Below are 20,676 nucleotides of genomic sequence, written 5' to 3'. Positions count from 1 at the left end.
CATCCCTGCACAGTTGTCTCACCCAAACTTAACGGGGTCTCTAGTACAGTAAGGGACACCCTACAACAAGGCATAACTAGAACTCAATGGGTTCTTTATATTAATGAGCGAGAATGTTGAAGCAGATGTTGGCTTGTATTCCCCACATCCATAACCTATTACACAAGACCATTGGCAGGGTGAAATCTGTCATCTTGTAGGCTTGCATTACATGGTACATTGCATGGAGTCCAAAGCTTTTTCATTTTTCTCTGGAATGGTTTTTATTATATCTTTCAGTAAAAGGACCTTCACATTTAACATGCAGGGTGCTGTTTATGTATTTATTTAAATGAGAAGTTTTAAAGTAGTGGTAACCAAGGCTTTTAGACTATTGTGTTATAATGGCCCCAAGCAGCTTGGTTTGTTTGTGTCCTTGAATCCTTTTCAGCAGGACCTCATCTCAGCAGGCAGAGGAAGTCAGAAGTTCCTTTTTTTAACAGTGGGAGGAGGTGATGGTTAAAATTGAGGTCAACAGAAAGACATCCTCTGCTTTAAAGGACAGGAAAGTGCACAGTGTGTGTGTGTGTAGGCCTGGGTCCGTTAGATATCTTTGTCAACAGCTTACAAGTTAAATACGCAAGATGGACATGAACATGCAGGTTGCAGCGTGGCTAATTTAGTGACACAAAATTCTAGAAAAGGTTTTTTTTATTTTTATATCCATCCTTGTATGTATGGTGTAAGTTGAGGCCACGCCAGATTTCTGAATTTAACACATAGAGCTCAAGGAATATCAGTTTAACAGTGTGTACATGTCTTACTGTACCTACTGGATCATACCAAGTCAGCAATTGTCATACAAGAGTTACAAGTTGATTGGGGCAGCAGTGTGGAGTAGTGGTTAGGGCTCTGGACTCTTGACTGGAGCGTCGTGGGTTCAATCCCCAGTGGGGGACACTGCTGTTGTACCCTTGAGCAAGGTACTTTACCTAGATTGCTCCAGTAAAAACCCTACTGTATAAATGGGTAATTGTATGTAAAAATAATGTGATATCTGTATAATGTGAAATAATGTATAATGTGATATGTTGTAACAATTGTAAGTCGCCCTGGATAAGGGCGTCTGCTAAGAAATAAATAATAATAATAATAATAATAATAATAATAATAATAATTTTGCAGTGCTTATGCAGAAATTAAAAATGACAGCAAGCAGATCTACTATCGTAGACACCCGGCCTTCATGCAATCAAAGTGTTCATTTTAAATTTGCAAATCACATCTGGTGTGCAGTCAACTAAGAAATCTTACAGATGATGGATGAAAAACCATAACCCTGGAGTCTGGACAATGTTCTTATTCAATGAAGTCTATTTTAGTGAAGAACACCCTAACTGGCACAGTAGTTTTGTGTGTTCTTTAATTAGTCACCCCTGAACTCAGTTAGACACACGCTAGAGGTCACTCCCTCTGGAACAGGCTAATCTACAGTGCAGTGGGAATATAGTGACCCTTGCCTTGTGTGAAGAATTGGAATTCAAACTGTGTGCGGTTTACAGGTTGCCAAGGAAAAACAACACTGGATACAAGCTTTTTTAAAAAAGAGTGTTCATTCTAGCCATTTCCTATTTGGCTCTTTTGGATATTTTTTTCTCTTTACATCATGCAAATCCGCTTTTGCCAAGGACAAAGTCATATGCTGTAAGTTAACAAATCCATCATTTGATGTGACTAATTCTAAGCTTGTGCTGTTTATATTAAAACTCTGAATTCCCTTTTATTTTACAGAGTGGCTATACAGTAAAGGGTAGCTGGTTCTAACCCTCCTATTTGGATCACTTTTCTGTGGTTTAGCTTAGCGCTCTGAAATATCCCGGTTCTCTTAACTAATGTATTCTTCTTACACTCCTTTATTTATCGTTTTCTGTTTCACTCATCACATCCTGGAGGCTTTTGAAAATGTAGAAGTTAAAAGCACCCATGTGGCCTCTCTGGTTCTCAGACGTGTCTTCTCTCAAAGTGCAGTGGGACAGGCTAATGGTTACACTCTGGTGTACCAGCGGTACTTCGAGACCACATGTTTTTTGTAACTGAAGTCCTATACAAAGTGAATCTAAATAAGGAATACATCAAATAACTGCTATTTCATACCCATACAAAGTTTTTCTCTTGGGGGGGGGGGGGGGCAAAATTTGTAGGCGAGTCAGGAATTGAATACTTGTCTGAAAAATTGTGTTCTGCTTTATAGCAAAGGACTAAAATAGACAAATGATCAAATTTTATTCTCTGAAGCCAGATGACCACGCAGTCAGTTCCTGGGCTGCTAAAGTAAAACATCTGCAAATTAAATCAGGAAAGCGATCTTCAAACCTTTACCTAGCAGGGCCCCTTGCCAAATTATGTAGCCTATTTCCTGTTTGCATGGTTACTCAGTGGTGCGATTTTACAATGATTGAATGACGTATTGGGATTGCCTTGCACCTGAACACAAAGTTTCCAGACAAACAAAGACAATCGGGCAGTCTCTACATACAGTAGTACCAGCACCTTGACCCAAATTCGCGTTTCTGTGCCATCCATTGAGGTTGTTCTATCTGTCAGTCTGCTTTCAAAGTTTCCTCATTCTTTGTCATAAGCTGTTTCGGAGATCAGGAAGGGGAAAGGGGTTCAGGTTACTCCACCACATGTGTGCCAGGGCTCATGCAGGCGTATTGACCTGAGGTAGGTACCATTTTGAAGTTGTGCCTTTTTTCTGCAGTCATATTTATTACCTCATTAAATGCACTTGCTTTTCATGCTTGGTAGCAATGTTGGTAATGTGCGTGTTGCAGAGATGAATGAGGCACCAACCTACGCTGTTTCAAGAGCTGGAGCTCACCTGCAGTTGAAATCTGGCAGTGGGGCAAAGGAAGTCTAGTTGATTTGTCCGCCTACAGCTGACTCATTTCTTTTAAATGATTAATGTTTCAGATGTGAGATGCTGTTGACTTAATATCTGACCACCAGAGCCATGTCGAATGATTCATGCCGGATGAAATGCAAATGGAAAACTTGTTCATATGATCCAAGAGAAATCAGGCTCCTATCTTAAAGGGGGGGTGCAAAGTTTGTCCCTATTTTATTTTTTTGAAAGAGAGGTGGAAAGTCTATACTTTTATACTTGCGTTATCAATTTATACTTACTCAAAAATGAGCTTTGACTGCAAAAAAAAAACCAAAAAAAAAACGACCACTCCAAATGACCATGGCGACACATGGTGGCACCAGATGTCAGGACATGGCTAATAAAGGAATTATTAGGCTATGCTTAAATTCCGCAATGGTAATTTAAAACATGCCATATGTACTCAAATTACCTTTGGGTCAGCATCCCAAGCCACCATTACAATCAAATTACAAAGTGACATCCCTCCATGAATCCTAGACCCTGGTCATGGAACTTCAAGCCAGTGGTATACAGTAACTCCTGAGGTTGGAAAAACCTTCTGTGTGTTACTGCATGGGCTATATTATGAAGATCAGTCTTAATGTCTACCCATCGTGACTGACCTCAGACAGTCCCTAATATGAAGCTCTACCCTTGTGTCCTTGCTACTTAAGCCAGACTTTAAAAATAACTATTAGTGCCTTGGTGGGACAGACAAAACATATTTTTACAGCTGACTCCATGCTTCCCCCCAACATGCAGGCAAGATTATATTGTCTGGCTAATGGGACAACAGTCTGAGGTTGGAATGTTTATGATGAAGAGGTTTACAGTAGGTGTGGATGGTAGCTTTTGTTGCCACTGCCTATCATACGTGGAACACTCTTTTTGGTTTGGTGTAAAGTTGAGGGTGAGGGGGGAGTTTGTTTTCCACCTGTTTTTAAATTTAAAAAAAAAATAACTTTTTTTTACAGCAAGATGCTAGGCAGACTTTTACTTTTTAAAGAAACAATAAATATATGAATTTTGTATCGATTCCAAAATGCACCCAAGACAGCGGACTAAAGATTTCAAAGAAATTCAATCCAGAAATATCTGTGGTGGGTTTTTCTTCTAAACTGTAATTATATGGCTGGTCTGCACACTGCATACTGTGGAACATGATCGTGTTTTCCATTTTTATGGCAAAGTCATCCCCATGCTGATATTTTTAATTGCTATGGACGACCATATTTAAATGGTTAAGGACCGCTTTGACTTGGATTCAACAGACTGTCAAACTACAAACAGTTTTTACTTTAGAACGATGCTGTGCCCCAGGCACATGACACTAAACAATACCGTAAACTGCCATTTTTGGTAATAAATCTTTGTCTGAAAACGCAGTGTCACAGAGCAAGTTATTGGAAGGCAGGGAGACTCCTGGGATTAAGTTACTGCTTGTTTACATTGAGTCAAACTCAAAATGAAAACAAACAGTGGTCAAATTCCCCAAGGAGATGGGGAATAAGACCTCCTGCAACAAACACTTTGAACTGCTCTCGCTATTCTGTGCATTTCCAAACCAAGCTTTCGCTGCACATTCTCAAATAAGACTGTAGACTCCAAACCTTCTTTGGCCTACTGACGCTGACTGCTTAGTTTTCCCAATTCAAACCAGATGTCAAATTACAATGTAGGTTGGTAAAAGTGTAAGCAAGGCCCCCCCTACTTTTAAAAATAATAAGGGTGTTCAACGGTTCTTGATAAATTGGTAGCTTTGGCTAAATGCCTTTGTTTTAATGTAGAAAATTGTTCATATTTATCTTTATTAGAGGGAGTTGTCTTGAGGAAAACATTTGATTAGGCCTATATGATTACCAGTTAACAATGCTGTTCTGCAAAATTCGGTTTTGCTGCTATGGACTGTATGGTAACAGGATGGTTTACACTGGTGTGTGTGTGATAATGACACTCCTGATTATAAATCAACTTGTCTAATAATTCTTGTAAATTTTAAATCTGATTTGCGTAAAATGAATTCCTTTTGATTTAAGAGTAAAATGCATCTGTAAAGATTTGGCAGTATTACATTGAAATACAGAACGGTTTCAAGGATCTAGATGACTTAATCTGAATCATAAAAACTCTGTTTAAATGTAATTGCGTTTTTCAGTTTACAGTCACCGGGCAACGGAAGAGACTGGAACAGGTCCATCTGGCTGTTTCAATAAGAATAAATTTAAGCTCACTGATACCACAGCGCTGTTCTACTGTAGAGACTAAAAGAAGTTAGTCAGCGTCCAATAAAGTCACATAAAGAATTTTTATTTTATTTATTCCCCACTGATTTTGTTTAGTGCTGAATCATTACCCTCAGCCAACTCTCTTTTTAATTAAGTGCAGTTTGCTTAGCTGTAAAACAGACTTAAAGCAGACAATCATTGGTCTCAAAACATCATCACCTTGGAAAAGCAACAGCATTATGTGTTATCTTTGCTGAATTTCCTAGGAAAAGAGAAGTACCCTGACGTGGAACGATAAATAGCAGATTGCATCCTGTGCAAAGGCTAAGTCTTGGATTTTCCCCTTTAAAGAGACAGATGCAGCCCACCAAGATCCAAGTCTGCTCCAACCAGTGCCCTTTAAACCCAAAGAACGCACATTACGAAGGCGTGGAACACTTCCTGCAAACCTTACAGTAATTACTATGTTAGGAGATGTGTGTCTTTTTTGAAGCAAGGGTGCATCTCCCGCTTTTGTCTGTTTTGTGTACTTATGTGAATGTTTGTTTGAACTTCATTGCTCTGTGTAGTCTTTCTTCTGTAGACCACATGCCTACAGTTTTTCTGCCTACCGTAGACTTTCCATTAAGCTAGGAAGGGATGAGCACCTGGTTTGTGTTGTTGCAATGTGCAGCAGATCAAAGGCAAAGGCAGCTGGTTACGGAGTCAAAACAGTAGTTTAGGAGATGAACGAAGACATCATTATTGGTAGACTGAATGAATGTTTTTGATATTGTAAAGGGTTTTTTTTTTTTTTTCTTGAATAGGATGGGGATGAGGATGGAGTCAAAACCTTGCTGTATCTTTGGAATCGATCCTTTTTTTTATATAATACCCTAATACTGATAATTACCAAATTGTTTTAACTGTTTTATTCTCAACATGTGAACCGTAATGTGGTGTGCTCAATATTGCCTGTGAACTTGCCCCCTAGTTTTGTGTGTGTGGTTGTGTTTATTTTACCTTATTCCAACTGGCTTTTGGAAGTTCTTCCCTGGCTGTGTTGTACCTTGGAACCTCACATTTTCTGACTTAAAGGAGTACTAGCCCATCGATTTTACACTTGCAAAATGATCACTATTGATTTTGTTGCACCTATTTTGTACTTCAATGTGGATTATGCAGTTGTTCCAAAGTCAACACTACAGATGGAAAGTATTTACAAATTGGCTCTGTTCCTGTGCAGTTCAAACTCCTTTCAATGGTCTATCTGTAATCCGATCATGTGACCTACAGCAAAGGTACCAGAATGCAGTAGTTCACCAATAGTAGTGAAATATTTGCATATCAAAACACAATAAAAGATGTAGTGGCACTAAAGATAAGAGATTTTGAATTGTTTGTTAGCATTGCTATCTGTGGTGAACGGCTGTTCCTCCTGGTTTCTCTCTTTTGGCGAGTACCCTGGTGTATGAAGAGTGTGCACTGTTGGGTGTTTCAGATTAATGCTTCCTGGTCTGGATTGACCTATTTTTAAAAAGCACTTTTTTTGTATCTTAGCCTTTTATAAGTGTGCAGATTTAAGTTGTTGTGTTTGTGTGTGTGTGTGTGTTTTCCCTGCAATGTGTTATCCTTGAAATGGTAGGCATAGAGTGATTTTTAAACGAATTTGTAATAAAACAAAAGTAAGTACAGGAAACATCTGGAATGTAGCCAGCCCTTTTCGGATAGTCCCAGAGTGACAAGTAGCCCATAATATAAACAGGCAATGCTAATGAGGGAGTTTTAAATGCAGCATTATTCATTGTGAGAAGAGAGGTTAGACCACAAAAAGGGAAATGCATTTTGCAGATCTTTACCCTGATAATCTGTGGAATCAATTTAAGCAAAGCACTCCTGGGATATTCCTAATCCAGAACTGTGGAGGGGAGACATTATTATAATGTCATATTATACCATTTATGGTTTGGACAATGAATACACTGTCAATAGGGTTAGCTAAGGGGCCACTTGTACGGCATGAAAAATGCTTAAATTGTTACGGAAGGATTTTTGACCAGTCTCCAATTATTATTTCAGGTACATATTTTTAGACTCTTTACTAATTCGTTCCATCTTTTGATAGAGAAGCACCAGCCGATTAATTCATTACACCCCTACAAACGAACCAGTTCCATGAATCCAATTTTACACAAGTGTGTGTTACACACAGTTTCTATATTGTATAACCTGTTTTGTGCTCCTCTTTCTTGATTTTAATATGGCATCAATCCCCTATCAGTTACTGGAATCGCAGTTCCATCTAAATACACATGGAGGCGAAACCCACTTCTGTTTCCTGCTGCGGCCTATGTGTTTTGTTCCGGTGAAAGTCCTGAAACGATGAAGCAATGTGCAAGCATAACTGCTGTAAATAAACCGCGGCGTGTAGTGTAAACTCCTCCGGACCACCCGCAAACGCTACACATCCACCCGCCTTAAATGCCAATAGTCTTTTGTCCAGACTCTTCAGGGATAATCAAGGTGAAATAACCTAAATGGGCTGGAGAAGACGGCATATGTAATGTTCATGACCATACCTTTAGGAACGTGGCTTTTAATGTGAAACTTCAGCACTGTTTGTTCTTCTTTTTGCCAGGCAGCCAATAAATTCAGAGATTCTATTGTGTGTTTTATTTTTTTTATGCTGTAAAATGTTTTTTTTTTTTTATTTTAGGAAGCTAATTCACAAAGCTTCCTAAATAGCACAAATATATCTATTTTATAGATTACAAAAAAGCATTTTTTGTACTGACAAACATCCTTTTTGTAAAGGGAGTATTCTCTCTGTCTTCAGACAGTGCTTCCCAGTTTTTTTTTAAAGCCCATGAAATGGGGAAATCTTTGTTGCCCAGCATACAGAAAAGGAACCGGAACGGGTTCCAAAAGAACACATGTTCCTGTGCAGCTGCTCTGTGTGTGTGTGTGTGTTTGTTAGTCCACACAGCTCCTTCCTTTAGTTAATGAATAGAGGCTGCATTATGATCCTACATTGTACTTCAGTTCTCTTGCGGAACACTGTTTTTTATCATGAGCAATTACCTTCCATTTCCTTCACTGGTGCCCCCAGGGACTGGGCAATCTGAAATCCAGTATTTTCCAACACCTCCTACGGACGTGGTGTGGTATGGTTGTTTTTTTTTTTTTTTTTTTACTACAGTTATCCGACAGCTCACGAGTCATTATTGTACATACAAAAGGTGAGATATAAGAGGATACATGGTCGGTGTTATAAAAGAGCACTATTCTGTAAGTTGCTTCCCTTTCAGTATAAAACAATAAATAAATAAGAGAAATGTGAACTCTTGATTTGAGACTGGGTGCTAGCATAAACATAATGTTATTCTGCCATAATGTTTGGATATTTTTTTTCTTTTGAAACTGGTCTGATTTTGATCACAGTGCTGGATTAGCAGTATGGAGACAGTTTTGAGTTGGCAGGAGCACAAAACTACACAAGAAATCCATTGTTCCAGATCTGAGTTTATATCCACTACTCTCATTTATATGAAAATTGCTCATGCATCATGCTAGCACATATTCTGACGTCAATCAAAGTGCTGGAAGACAAAACAAGCCATTGGCTGCATGAACAAGGTCAAGAGCTTTTTTCAGAAGCATCAGCCTTTTTACAATGACAAGCACAATGCCATATTGAGGCATCTGGAATAGCCCTGGGAAGTTAATAGAAGTAGGAGGTCTGTAGTTTGCACATACTGTAGTGCCATAGATTTCACAGTATGATCGGAACTGACCAAGTCTTGTTTGGGTATATACTAATAAATACACAAGAGTCCTATTTGATTTGTTCTAAAGCAAGTTGTATTCGTCAGAAGGTCGATACCATGATTGTTTCTCTGCTGACATTTATCAACTAATGTGAAAATAAAAGGATATTCAATACAGATGTATTAAATGGCACAAACACAGAGATTGAAGAGCACAGGGTAGTAATGACTTGTTGCCCTACCAATAAAACAGTAATGCAGTGTTTCTGATTGTCAGCTGCAGCCCTTGGGCACTTTGGTCTCCTGGGCACAAATTTGCCCTCTGCCACAGCTTTGAGAAGCAGGGTTGTAAACTTGTGAACTTGGCATGGCAGTTTGAACCTTGCAGAGTGACGGCGAACTTTGATTGAAAGCATGGAGTCCATTTTAAATATGGCAACACTCTAGTAGCTTTAAAAAAAGACAATTACAAAATGTATGTCAGCTGTGGGAAAGGTCATTGTTTTTGGTAAATCTAACCATTTGAGCATAACAAGATGGTCAGGCTTTTCATGTTTCTTTCATAAAACTGAAACTCAGACATTTGATGATATTCCAGTTTTAAAGGTCACGGATTCAGCTGTGTAAGGTAATGGCTGTGCAGTGGGACTCTTGTAGACACAGGGAGCAGGTCCATCATTTATCAATAGAGAATGATCGGTCATACCAACTATGCTGTATATCATCACATAAACACACCACTGACTAATGCTGCACACAATAGCACAGTCCCACCTGGTTTGAGTTATTAATACAAAGCTTGAAAAAAAAAAAAACACAATGGCCATCTGGCTTGGGCCAAGCGTGGCCCTGTGCCAAATCCACACGTGGCCAGCTTTGATCCCCTTTCAAAATCAAAACAGAACTAATGTTGATGTAACCATGCAGGTTCAGGAACTCCCAATGAATAAGAAGAGTCCTGCTTGGGATCTCTGTGGCATCTGTGGAACATTTCATTCGCCCACCGTTATCGCTGCCGATTTTAAAACGGCGTCACAAAATAAACACCAGGCAGTCTTATCAGGGCGTGCAGCCTGGAGGTGTAACGGATTCCTTTTCACTATAACAAAGGTGGTTAAGATACAGTAGGAGGCAGAGATTACTGTACCAGTGTATTTTGTATAATGGCAAGCCAATGACTAGTTGCAACAGATTGCCTATGTATGGTATCAGTCTTTCTTTGCATGTACAGTATCAAGGCAAAACTGATCATTTTGTATTAAACATTTTCCTTACTCGTGGTTGTTTTGGCAGCAGTCCTCTCCATGTTTTGTTTTTGTACATGGATCTTCATCACAGCGCATTAAGTATACACTGAAATGACATTGTTTAAAGATTCAGGGACAGAATGAACTGTTTACCAGTCGAAGTACTTATTGGTAGGCAGTGTTTATTCCTTCGTTGAAGTAAACAGAATTGTAAAAGATAACATGTCGAGGATGGGAGAACGCACAGTAATACCTGGAATGGCGTTTTATTTATATGTACCAAGCCTAAGGGATACCTAAGGGGTTATTTTGATCAACCAGCACTAGTTCATAGTTGCTGAAACTTTTATACAGTGAGATTCTTGTTTCTAGACCTGATGCATTTTGGGAAGGGAAAGCTGAGCCTCCTTACCAGGAAATGTTGATCTGATTTGTTACAAGAATATGGTCCCGTTTTCTTGTTCCAGCTATGTCTGTCTCCATTCAAACAGACATTTACAAGTCACTTTCTTAACACTTTCAAATGGCACGTGAGATTCCCAGTCCAAAGCAAACCGCCACGCTTTAATGTTAAGCAGAGCATGGCCGAGGTTTCGAAGGGCTTTATTGGCAGTCTGTGACCATATGTACTGCTCGAGTAAGCCACACTTTAAATGTGATTTGTTAATCATACAATATATATTTAAGCAGTAATGTGTTACCTGTCTTATGTAACTGAACAGGGTGTTCAGAGGTGGTGATGTGTCCCTACTTGTTTCATATCTGTTATCTGAGCTGTTGCACTTGTCATTCACAAATTGTTTAGCAATTTTGTACGTGTAAAAACACTATCGCATTTCAGTAGCTGGTGATGTATCTTGTGTGAACTCTTTTCAGCTTTTAGTAACTGTAGGACAACTATGGTTTCAGTGTCTTGTACAAGGATGGAAATCAGGCTCCTATTGCATAGTATTTTCACCCACTCCAGGTTTTACTACAAGCTCGATTAGCCACATGGGTAACAAGCTCAGGTGTGTCTGATTTAAACTCCTAGTAAAACAAGAAATGGATTAAACTGCTATGCAATGTGAGTCTTATTTCCATCCCTGTTATACAACAAAGTACTTAGTAGAGGACCTTTCTTTCTTTGATGTCTTTTAATAGGATCAGCTAAATATGTACATAAAATACAAAACCTCCAATATCACTTTAAATATCTCATAAGGTTAATTTACTGGTTGAGTGGTGTTTTTTCCTAGACCTGTCTGCAACTTAAATGGTTTCTTACTATTCTTGTAATACTGTATCGCCATGTTTAGGGGGGAAGGTGGGATGGCTTGTCACTGTGTTCAATTCTTTAAAAGAGTTCTCTTGGATGAGACTGTTTTGAAACACAAAAATAAACCCCAGAGACGGTGTGTAAGAAATCCAAACGTTATTGAATTTATCAAAAGCGGCTTTAAAGAATAAATGAAGTGTGAGTTTGCTTTTAAATTAGGCTAATTTATCCTTCTTCCTTCAATCCTGCACGTATCACAGGTAATCTGGCAGCACAGATACATTCTAAATTGCTATAGAGGGACATTTCAAACTGAAAAGGTTTCACTTTAAATAAATTCTAACCTGAAATTTCAGTATGTGTATGGGTTTAACAGAACTAGTACGGCTTTTACACTATAGCAGGTTTTTTTTTTTGTATCCTAAAACAAAAACTGTTTCTGTAACTGCAGGGCAGTGCGGTATTACAGATTCCAGCTTCTGTTTTTAATCATCCATGCCATGGCAATAGAAACGTCTCTTCCCTGCATTGCGGATGTCAGTGTCTGTTATCAATGAGTTCAAACCCCAGGGAACCCGTTTTCATGTCAAATTGTCTCGTCCACTTCTGAGTATTATTTTACAAATCTACTTGGCTTAAAAGTTTAACAAAGTTTTAAGTCTGTTGGATTGTGTTGTGCAACGCCCTTTTTTGGGGGGTGTTCACACATGTAGTTTGTAAACTGAAAGCGATAAGTGTTTTTACTAGGGAAGGGACCAATTCAATTTAACAAGCTTGCTCCTCCCCTGTTTGACTTTGTCGTTTTCTGTGAAACAGACAGACATGCACCAGGACCAGGAGATCATGCTGTAACTGTCACCTGCAAGCTCTGCTGTAGCTCAGGAAAGCAAAAGAAAATTGGATGCAAATAAAAACAGATGTAATTCTGTTTTTTTTACAGGAAATTACTATTTAAATACAATACACATTTATTTTCATGTAGTGCCCTTCAAGCCTTGGCATCCCAGAGCGCTGTACAAAGTTAAAAAAGGAAACTAACGGCTTTACATATGCAATACACTCCAGCTACAACCAATTATATAAAAGCACATTTTAAAAGTATGTTTTCAATTTAGACTTGAAAAGGAATCTGATCTTTCAACTTTGCCTAATGTTAACCGAAATAGAGTTCCACAAAGAGGAGCACAACAGCAACAAGCTCTGGCTCCACTTGATTTTTAAAAGTACTTTTTTGGAACAACAAAGAGTTCACCATTTTCTGAACTCAAAGAACAAATGGAAATATACGGAGTTAGTAGTTCTTGGAGATTTAGGATGGCCCTAATCCATGAAGGACCTTCCAAGTTATTACAGCAGCTTTGAAATTTGTAAGTAGATCCTTACAGTATGTAGATTCTTAATGTATTTTCTGAAATACCATTAAATCAAATACAAATATAATTACTAGAAGGTTAGATTTACTAGAAATATTCTGTTGGCTCCATGTACTTTAAGTAGGAATTGCTGTTGGGGGGAATATACAGGGAACAGTGTGCCCCTAAAACCTCTGGCCTCCGTCTCCTCGATCCATCTGTTTGCAGCACAAGTTGTTTATCTCTGAAGTGATGTCTGCTTGCACCAGGCCTGTCTGTCTGAGACACTGGAATACAGCAGCAGTCTGTAAGCATCCTCTCTGGGAATCAGCTCCGCCTTATTAGATACTGACTGTAATTTAAGCTGAGGCCTGAGGCAGACAGGGTAACCTAATTTGCAGGCCGTAATGCACCATGTTACTGAGATACGAAGGTAAATACTGACACTAGATTCGGCTTTTTCCAAGTAATAACATATTTCTTTTTTTAATGCTGGGTACAAGCAAACTAATCACATTTTAATGTGTCAACAAAGTAACTTAATGTGGCACAAATTACCCTCATTTAAATTTAATTAACTGTTATATATATACATGCATGCTGTAAAAAAAAAAAATGCCTCCACTGGCAAAAGCAACTGCATCCAAAAGCAACACCTGGGTTAAGACTAGAAGGCAGAAAATACCTGAATGTGGCACACTGTAAGCCACTATCAAAAATGTTGTCTTCATTGTCTAAAACTGTAAGTCAATCTGCTTAGTCAGAGCCCTTAATGAAAAGTAATGCACATAAATTCTTTCGGGACTCAGCTGCACTGGAGCACAACTTTAAAAAAGTATTGGAATAACTCGAGTCAGGCTAATTCTTTTTTTTTTTTATTTATTTTTGTATTCTATTTAGTTAACTAGATTTGAACTGTACAAGATCTTACTGAAATTAGGGAACACAATGTCTAAAATCAAGACCATGCCAGCTAGCTCTTGGGTTTAGGTCACAGTTCACTAAATATGTACACAGTGTTATGTAATAGGATCTGGCATACAGTACAGCATAGGCCGTTTGAATGTATCGTGTTTAAGCCAGTGCTGGAATACAAGCTTCAAACGGATCAGGTATTTGTTGCATAGCGTGGCTCTAATGCTTCAGCTGGTGTGAAGGAAGTCTTAATAGGTGGTCTCTCTTACTCCAACTGCTGCTGCTGTAACTATTTTTAGGTTAAATGGCACTTGCAGTGTACATAACCATTCAGTCAAGTAGACTTTTCTTTTTTCCCCACTTTTTTTCTTTATTTCTTTTCCTGGCATTCTTAACATTGGTATTTATTATTGCAAAATGTTTTCAAATGAAACATGCATTGTTTAAAGGTTGGCTTGTCTCAAGCGCCCTGTACACTGATGTTTAGGATTTAGGGCTCCGAGATGAAATCAGAGAAGTCTATTAGGAGTATTTTTGAGGATGATCAGTTTGACAGTCAAATGTATGTTGTATGTGCAGGTACCAAGAGTGGCGATACACGGTAACATTTGTAATTGTATGTGTGGTTGTACTGTATGCATCTATGGTTGTTGGGTATCATTGCTCGAGTGTGTATGAGGCTTAAACATGTTTGTGATTTAATACAGTACGAATGAGTCTCTCAATATTAAATCTAGCCAGCCCTGATTTTCATTTTGCCCAACACTGGTTCATTTTCGCACATTTATGAACGAACAGTCATGACTTCATAAACTCAGCTTGTGACATAAAAGCAAACCTCTCATGTTTTAATACCTCACATTTCTAGAATACTCCTGCATTTGCATTCGAAAGCTGTCACAATGCATATAGAACGGTGCAAATTTGATGTATGGGTACTTTTGTCAGTTCAGGAAATGAGGCATTGCTTTGAATCTCAGCGTTTCAAGTAATATGGTCCTCCAGTCTTTTAGCCTGTCGGACTTTATTCCGGAGTAAATGTTCAGCAGAATGGTAATGTATTCCAGTCCGGCTGTACTTGTCTTCTCATCTCCCAAAGTAATCGGCATTTCGTAAAAATGTCTGTTCCAGGGTCTGAATCTGAAGACACCATGAGCGAGCGATTCGACTGTGATAACTGCAAGGAGTCCCTGTATGGCAGGAAGTATATCCAGTCAGAGGACAGTCCTTACTGCATCCCCTGCTATGACAGCCAATTCGCCAACACATGTGATGAGTGCAAAGAACTGATCGGACACGACGCCAGGGTAAGAGATCAGACTACCATGCTTACGAGAATATGTAAGCTACCTGCATTAAACCGTATTAAAGTGATGGGCAAGGGCCTTCACAAGCATATACAAGAGTAAAAAGCATTATCGTTGGAGATTAAGCAGTACTTCACGTTTAGTAGGAAGCATGTGGCACAGAATAATCAGAAAAGCAGATGACTAATTTTGAATGCAATATTAAGAACCAACTGCAGATCCATGAGATTCTATGTGTCTGACTAAAGAATGAAACCTTTCAGGGTGCTAGAATTCCCCCACTGTGAGGGATCCTCACCTCCCCTCCCTTGCCCCCTGCAGGAGCTGTTCTATGAGGATCGTCACTACCACGAGCACTGCTTCCGCTGCTTTCGGTGCGACCGCTCGCTGGCAGACGAGCCCTTCACCAGCCAGGAGGAGGAGCTGCTCTGTAATGACTGCTACTGCAATGAATTCTCATCCAAGTGCGTCGCCTGCAATGAGACAGTCATGCCAGGTACTGAACTAACTGTATTGAACTTCGCTGTACATACACAGAGCTTGTGTACGGTGAGGACCAGCGAGTGAGCATCATTTCAAAAGATATTGAAAGACTCTGTTAAAAAGACGCAAGTTGTCACTGTCTTAATTAGGATATGGTCAGTGATGAGAACAAGTGAAATGTGCTTGGTGTAGTCGGTTTCCTGCCTGTAAGCTGTATAGTACAGTCCTTAAATGACGCGATGCATTAGGGTAAAATGAATATCTATTTTAGTTCATGAGAAGCATACTTTTTTTTAACAAGTTGCTTTACAGTGTTGAAGAGTTATAATATATGTAAATCATCGTAACCTATTCACCATTTGCATAAGCTGAAGGTCCATTTAAACCCTGTATGCAGCGAGCTGCCAGTTTTAATGGTGTTAAACACATTATGGCTTGAGCATTTAAATAGAGTGCAGTGGTTATGACATGTGAGCTGTGTAAGGAATGTATGGAATTAGTAGATAGCAATTTGAATTCCACACACACACACTGTCAGGAAGTTACTACAGATACTCACGGTTATACAACTTTTTTTTTTTTTTAGTCCTTTTTCCAATCTGTTGAGGAAATACATTTTTGTGTAGGCAGAAAGAATACATTACACAGGGGAGCAGAAGCACTCCTCAAGATTGCAGAGTGAGATAACCCACTGTCTTTCAGAAGCAGCAGACGCTGTGGAGTGACTAATACTGTAACTAGGTTTATAAAAGGAGCAGATACATCTCAAATGCTGCAAGATGGCAGCTTCATTTCAAGGGATACTTCATCACACACTAGTCTTGGACGAGCTATCTAAACCAGCCGAATGATTGGATTTCATCTCCTAACGTGTGTTCTGTATAACTTATCTAGTGCAGTTTTGGATCATTGTTTAAGCATTCTTTTAAAAAATCTCCCCTTTTTCTAGGCTCACGGAAGTTGGAATACAGTGGTAGCACCTGGCATGAAAGCTGTTTCATTTGCAACAGTTGCAAGCAGCCTATAGGATCGAAGGCTTTCATTCCTGATAAGGAGGATCATTACTGTGTTCCCTGCTACGAGAATAAGTTTGCCCCGCGCTGCACTCGATGCAAGAAGGTAAGAGCGTGTCCAGGATCCAGGAAAAACTACCAACTGAAGATGACAGTCACCTAGTCACAACAAGAGCTCATTCTGTAACAAGTACCTGTACATGGCTCTTTCAAAAAGTTTCATGAACTACAGAATTGATTTCATTAAACAAAATTCTTTTAAAATCCTGAACCAAGCATTCCTTTAAAGAGATGAATAGGGCCCCGTTTTCCTGTTAATCTGTTAACACTGCTATTGTCGTAGGTAACATTAGTCTTGGTTAAGTGTTTTTGTTGTTGCTTACCGTGCAGGCGCTAGCCAAGGGTGGAGTGACCTACCGTGACGAGCCGTGGCACAAAGAGTGCTTCGTCTGCACTGGCTGCAAGACCCAGCTGGCTGGCCAGCCCTTCACCTCTCGGGAAGACAGCCCCTACTGCCTGAAGTGCTTCGGTAACCTGTACGCCAAGAAGTGTGAAGCATGCAGCAAACCCATCACAGGTATGGACAGCACCACTATCCACCGAGCTTAAACAAACAGCAAGAGAGGGCGAGAAATAAAGACGTGTAGCTGCTTCTGATATTACTTCTGCTTGGTAACCAACCACTTTAGAAAGAGCAGAGAGAAGACCACCAAATGAATTCATCAAAGCAGTCATTACTCATTACTAAAGCCCGCTTTTGATGTTGACTAATGGAATAATGCTTTGTGAACTGATTTATCTTGGATATGTTTTTGCATGCAGGTTTTAGCGGAGGTAAATACATCTCGTTTGAAGAACGCCAGTGGCACCAGACCTGCTTCACCTGCTCCAGATGCTCTGCCTCCCTGGTGGGGAAAGGCTTCTTCCCAGAGAACGATGAGGTCCTGTGTCGAGAGTGTAACAGCGACCTATAAACCAATGGCTCTCCGCAGTCCTTCAGAGAACAGACCATTGTCATTGAATAAACCCATTGAAATAGAAAAGGGTGCATCTGGAAGTGTGTGGAGAATGTTGAGTGTGTGAATGGACCTGAAAAAATGTTGTTCAAAGAATAATAGCTGCATCTATATATATCCACATTTTGGCGGGTTTCGAGCGAATCTCTACTCCAAATCATTAGCTGAATTTTTTTTTTTTTTTTTTCAGAAAAGAAAAAACTAAACTAAGTACATTTTAAAATGTTCAATATATCCATGACAAATATATGTTTGAGCCACAGCTTTCAAATGCTTTATTTTTTAATGTTGCTGTTTATTATTTTCAGTTGAAGGTTTCATTTTTGAATGTACATTCAAACTGTTACAAACCTTTTTTTTTTTTTTTTTCCAGTCCACTGTAGTAATACTTAATGTATATTAAAGATATTTTGGCATGCTTAGATATACACTATAAAAGCTTTTAGGTATTATCTATAAAATGTAAATCAAACCAAAAAATGTCTAATAAAAAATAAAAAGGGACCCATATAATTTATTTTTGAAAAGCAATAATAATGCTTGCTTTATTTCATCACCAATTTTAAAGTCATTAAGTAGAGCATATTTATGTGCAAGCCAAGGTCTAAAATTGAACATTTGTATTTGGTTGCATCATTTTAAGCTCAAAACCACTAAAACTGGATGATTTTTGTTTGTTTGTTTTTTCCATAACTGGGTACCATATACACACTTCCCTAAAAGGTCCATTGGTTTTCTAAAGTATGACACCATATGTGTGTGTGTGTATGTATATATATATATATATATATATATATATATATATATATATAATATATATATATAATGTAAGTACATATGTACTCGCTCTTCATTCTACAGTGTTTTGAGCATCATGCATGATTTTTTTTAACCACTAATAAAATTCCAATAAAATTGATTTATTTTCATCATTTGGGTTTCACACACAGATCTCCCCATCATGTTACCACTAATAACACACAACTTTTGTATTTTTCTAATCTATGCTGTGTTTTCTTTTTCCCTACGTGTGTTATATTGAATAGTATTATTGCTTTGTAACCAAAAGGTTTGAAAAAGTGGGCTAGCCCCCAAGCTCCACATTGTACTTTGTTAAAGAGATTAAGGGCTAGATGTACTAAAGTGTTGTGACTGTCGCAAACCTGTTGCAAACGAGTCGGAAGTCTGGGGTGAAATGTACTAAACAAGCGCAATGCTTTTATGTGACTTATTAGGGGATGCTTTACAGCAGCTGTTTTGCTTTGTGGTTCAGCCTGCGGGCGTTCCTGCATAAATTCTCAAAAAGTGGGTGGGAGATTACGCAAATCAGGGTTCTCAAACATTTTAATGAGGTGTACTAAAGCTGCTGGCAAATGCGACATTTATAATTGCATGAATTTGGTAACTTGAAAGCATGTTTTAAACAGTCACAATTGTTGCTGGCATTTCCCAGTGCGCCTTTTCTCATGCATTGCCAGTTGTGCTCAATGTGTTTTGAGGCAAACAGTCAAATACCTTTTTTTTTCCCTAAAAGTAGGATGTACTTGCAAGACTTTAAAACTGTGTAGGAATAGGATACATACCTGTTCTATTAATGTGCAGGTGGTTTGTAATTGTGCACAATTTCACACTGCACCACTGAGTAACTTAAATAAAAACTGACTATACATTTGGCTTATAGGCTACTCATGAAAATACGAGTTAGTGGTATAATGTAAAAATTTGTTGCTGGTCCTTTTGAAATTCGTATAAACAAGAATTGAAGTATCATAACTTGTCAATGTGGCACCATGATTTATTTTGTGCTAATTGTCTAGGCTATTAAGTACACGAAAGTTAATAACAATTAAACGCTAAAATTGTTTGTTTAGAATAATGTGTACAATGCAGCAGCATGATTTATTTTGAGTTATCGGTAGGCTACAGGCTAAAGTAAAAAGTGCACCAGGTATGTGTTTGATTTTACTACTGTACTGTATAGGCATACTGTACAGATTTATATCTTTCATAATGTAATGTGTAGCCTACCCAAAACACATTAGTGTATTTCAGTGCAATAATGTATACATTTTAAAATACATTGAGCACTAAATGTGTGTGCGATTATTTTTTTTAAACCCCGACACCTCCTTATGTTGGACAAACATGTCCGGTTTAGCGAAATGCACGATTATGAAAAGCTTTTTGATAGAAACACATTTTTTATTTGGCGGTGAAAGTGGGGCCCCACTGTAGAATCTGATGAGATTAAACTGCCTTTCATTATTTATTTCTAAAAAATGTTGCACGACTCTTGCAATGCTAGAGATCACTCTAAGATGACGCAACAAATATTTAAGTTGGTGTATTGCAGCTCTCAACATATTTTCTGTTGGTACAAACCACAAAATGTATACACTACGTGAATTGCAGCAGAAATGCAAATTGCGTTGTGACTGGCCCATCTTCGTACATCTACCTGTAAGAATGGTATGCATGTTGAATTTAGTGTTTGTTTTTTGTTTGTTTGTTTTTTATAGTCACCTATGCAAATTCATATTCCATTTTTTTTTTCAATAGCTTTGATGCTGGCAAGTCAGAGTGTACTACTTTATGCTTTATAATGCTTATGAGGTTGTAAACTGTAATTCTCTGAGCATGAAGACCTTTGTTTAAAAAAGAAAAAAAAATGTTCTGCGTATTTTATTAATTTTCAATTTTTTATGGTTTTGTAAAGAAAACAAATTAAAGAAACATTTATAAATAAATTAACTTTTGTTTCTGTGTTTTATATATTGGTGTAGTGTTATGGATTATTGTACTTGATGGGGTGGTTTCACAGACCTCAATTAGAACTAACCTTGGACTACTTTATCTAGGCACCATAGGTAGTCCAAGATTAGAAGTAAATTAGGGTCTGTGAAACCTTAGGAATGTTTAAAAAAAAAAAAAAGAAATCTGGACCATCTGCTAAATATTGGTATGCATGTGGATTGTGGTCTAAAGCACAGAGCTCAGCAACATTGTTTCTTACCATACACATAGACGTCAAGAGCTAAGCAGTGGAATGTAGCAACAGAATTGAAATGATCACTTCCAGGTTTCACCCTTGACAAAACATCAACCAGAACAATCAGTAGGCACTATTTTTGAGAACTCCAAAAGGGTAAGGCTAGATAGTATGAGCTGTGCTACAGTATTCAATGAGAAAAAAAGTTATATTTAAA

At 38.4% G+C, this 20,676-nt stretch overlaps 1 protein-coding gene across 4 annotated transcripts in view; it reads left to right on the top strand.

Moving 5' to 3' along the window:
• The window catches only part of LOC117412890 (four and a half LIM domains protein 3-like), a 32,010-nt gene extending 11,793 nt beyond the window's left edge, over positions 1–20,217 (top strand). For all 4 annotated transcript variants that reach the window (XM_058999539.1, XM_034021513.3, XM_058999540.1 and 1 more), the window contains exons 2-6: positions 14,783–14,958; positions 15,280–15,454; positions 16,391–16,560; positions 16,845–17,031; positions 17,277–20,217. In XM_058999539.1, coding sequence (XP_058855522.1) covers positions 14,803–14,958; positions 15,280–15,454; positions 16,391–16,560; positions 16,845–17,031; positions 17,277–17,428 — 840 coding nt within the window. In that variant the 5' untranslated portion in view covers positions 14,783–14,802 and the 3' untranslated portion in view covers positions 17,429–20,217. The remainder of the gene's footprint in view (positions 1–14,782; positions 14,959–15,279; positions 15,455–16,390; positions 16,561–16,844; positions 17,032–17,276) is intronic.
• Positions 20,218–20,676: the final 459 nt, after the last annotated feature.

Source organism: Acipenser ruthenus, chromosome 25 (assembly GCF_902713425.1).
Source record: "Acipenser ruthenus chromosome 25, fAciRut3.2 maternal haplotype, whole genome shotgun sequence".
Classification (NCBI taxonomy): domain Eukaryota; kingdom Metazoa; phylum Chordata; class Actinopteri; order Acipenseriformes; family Acipenseridae; genus Acipenser; species Acipenser ruthenus.
Note: the sequence above shows the minus strand (reverse complement) of the source record. Positions and strands in the feature narration are given on the sequence as shown.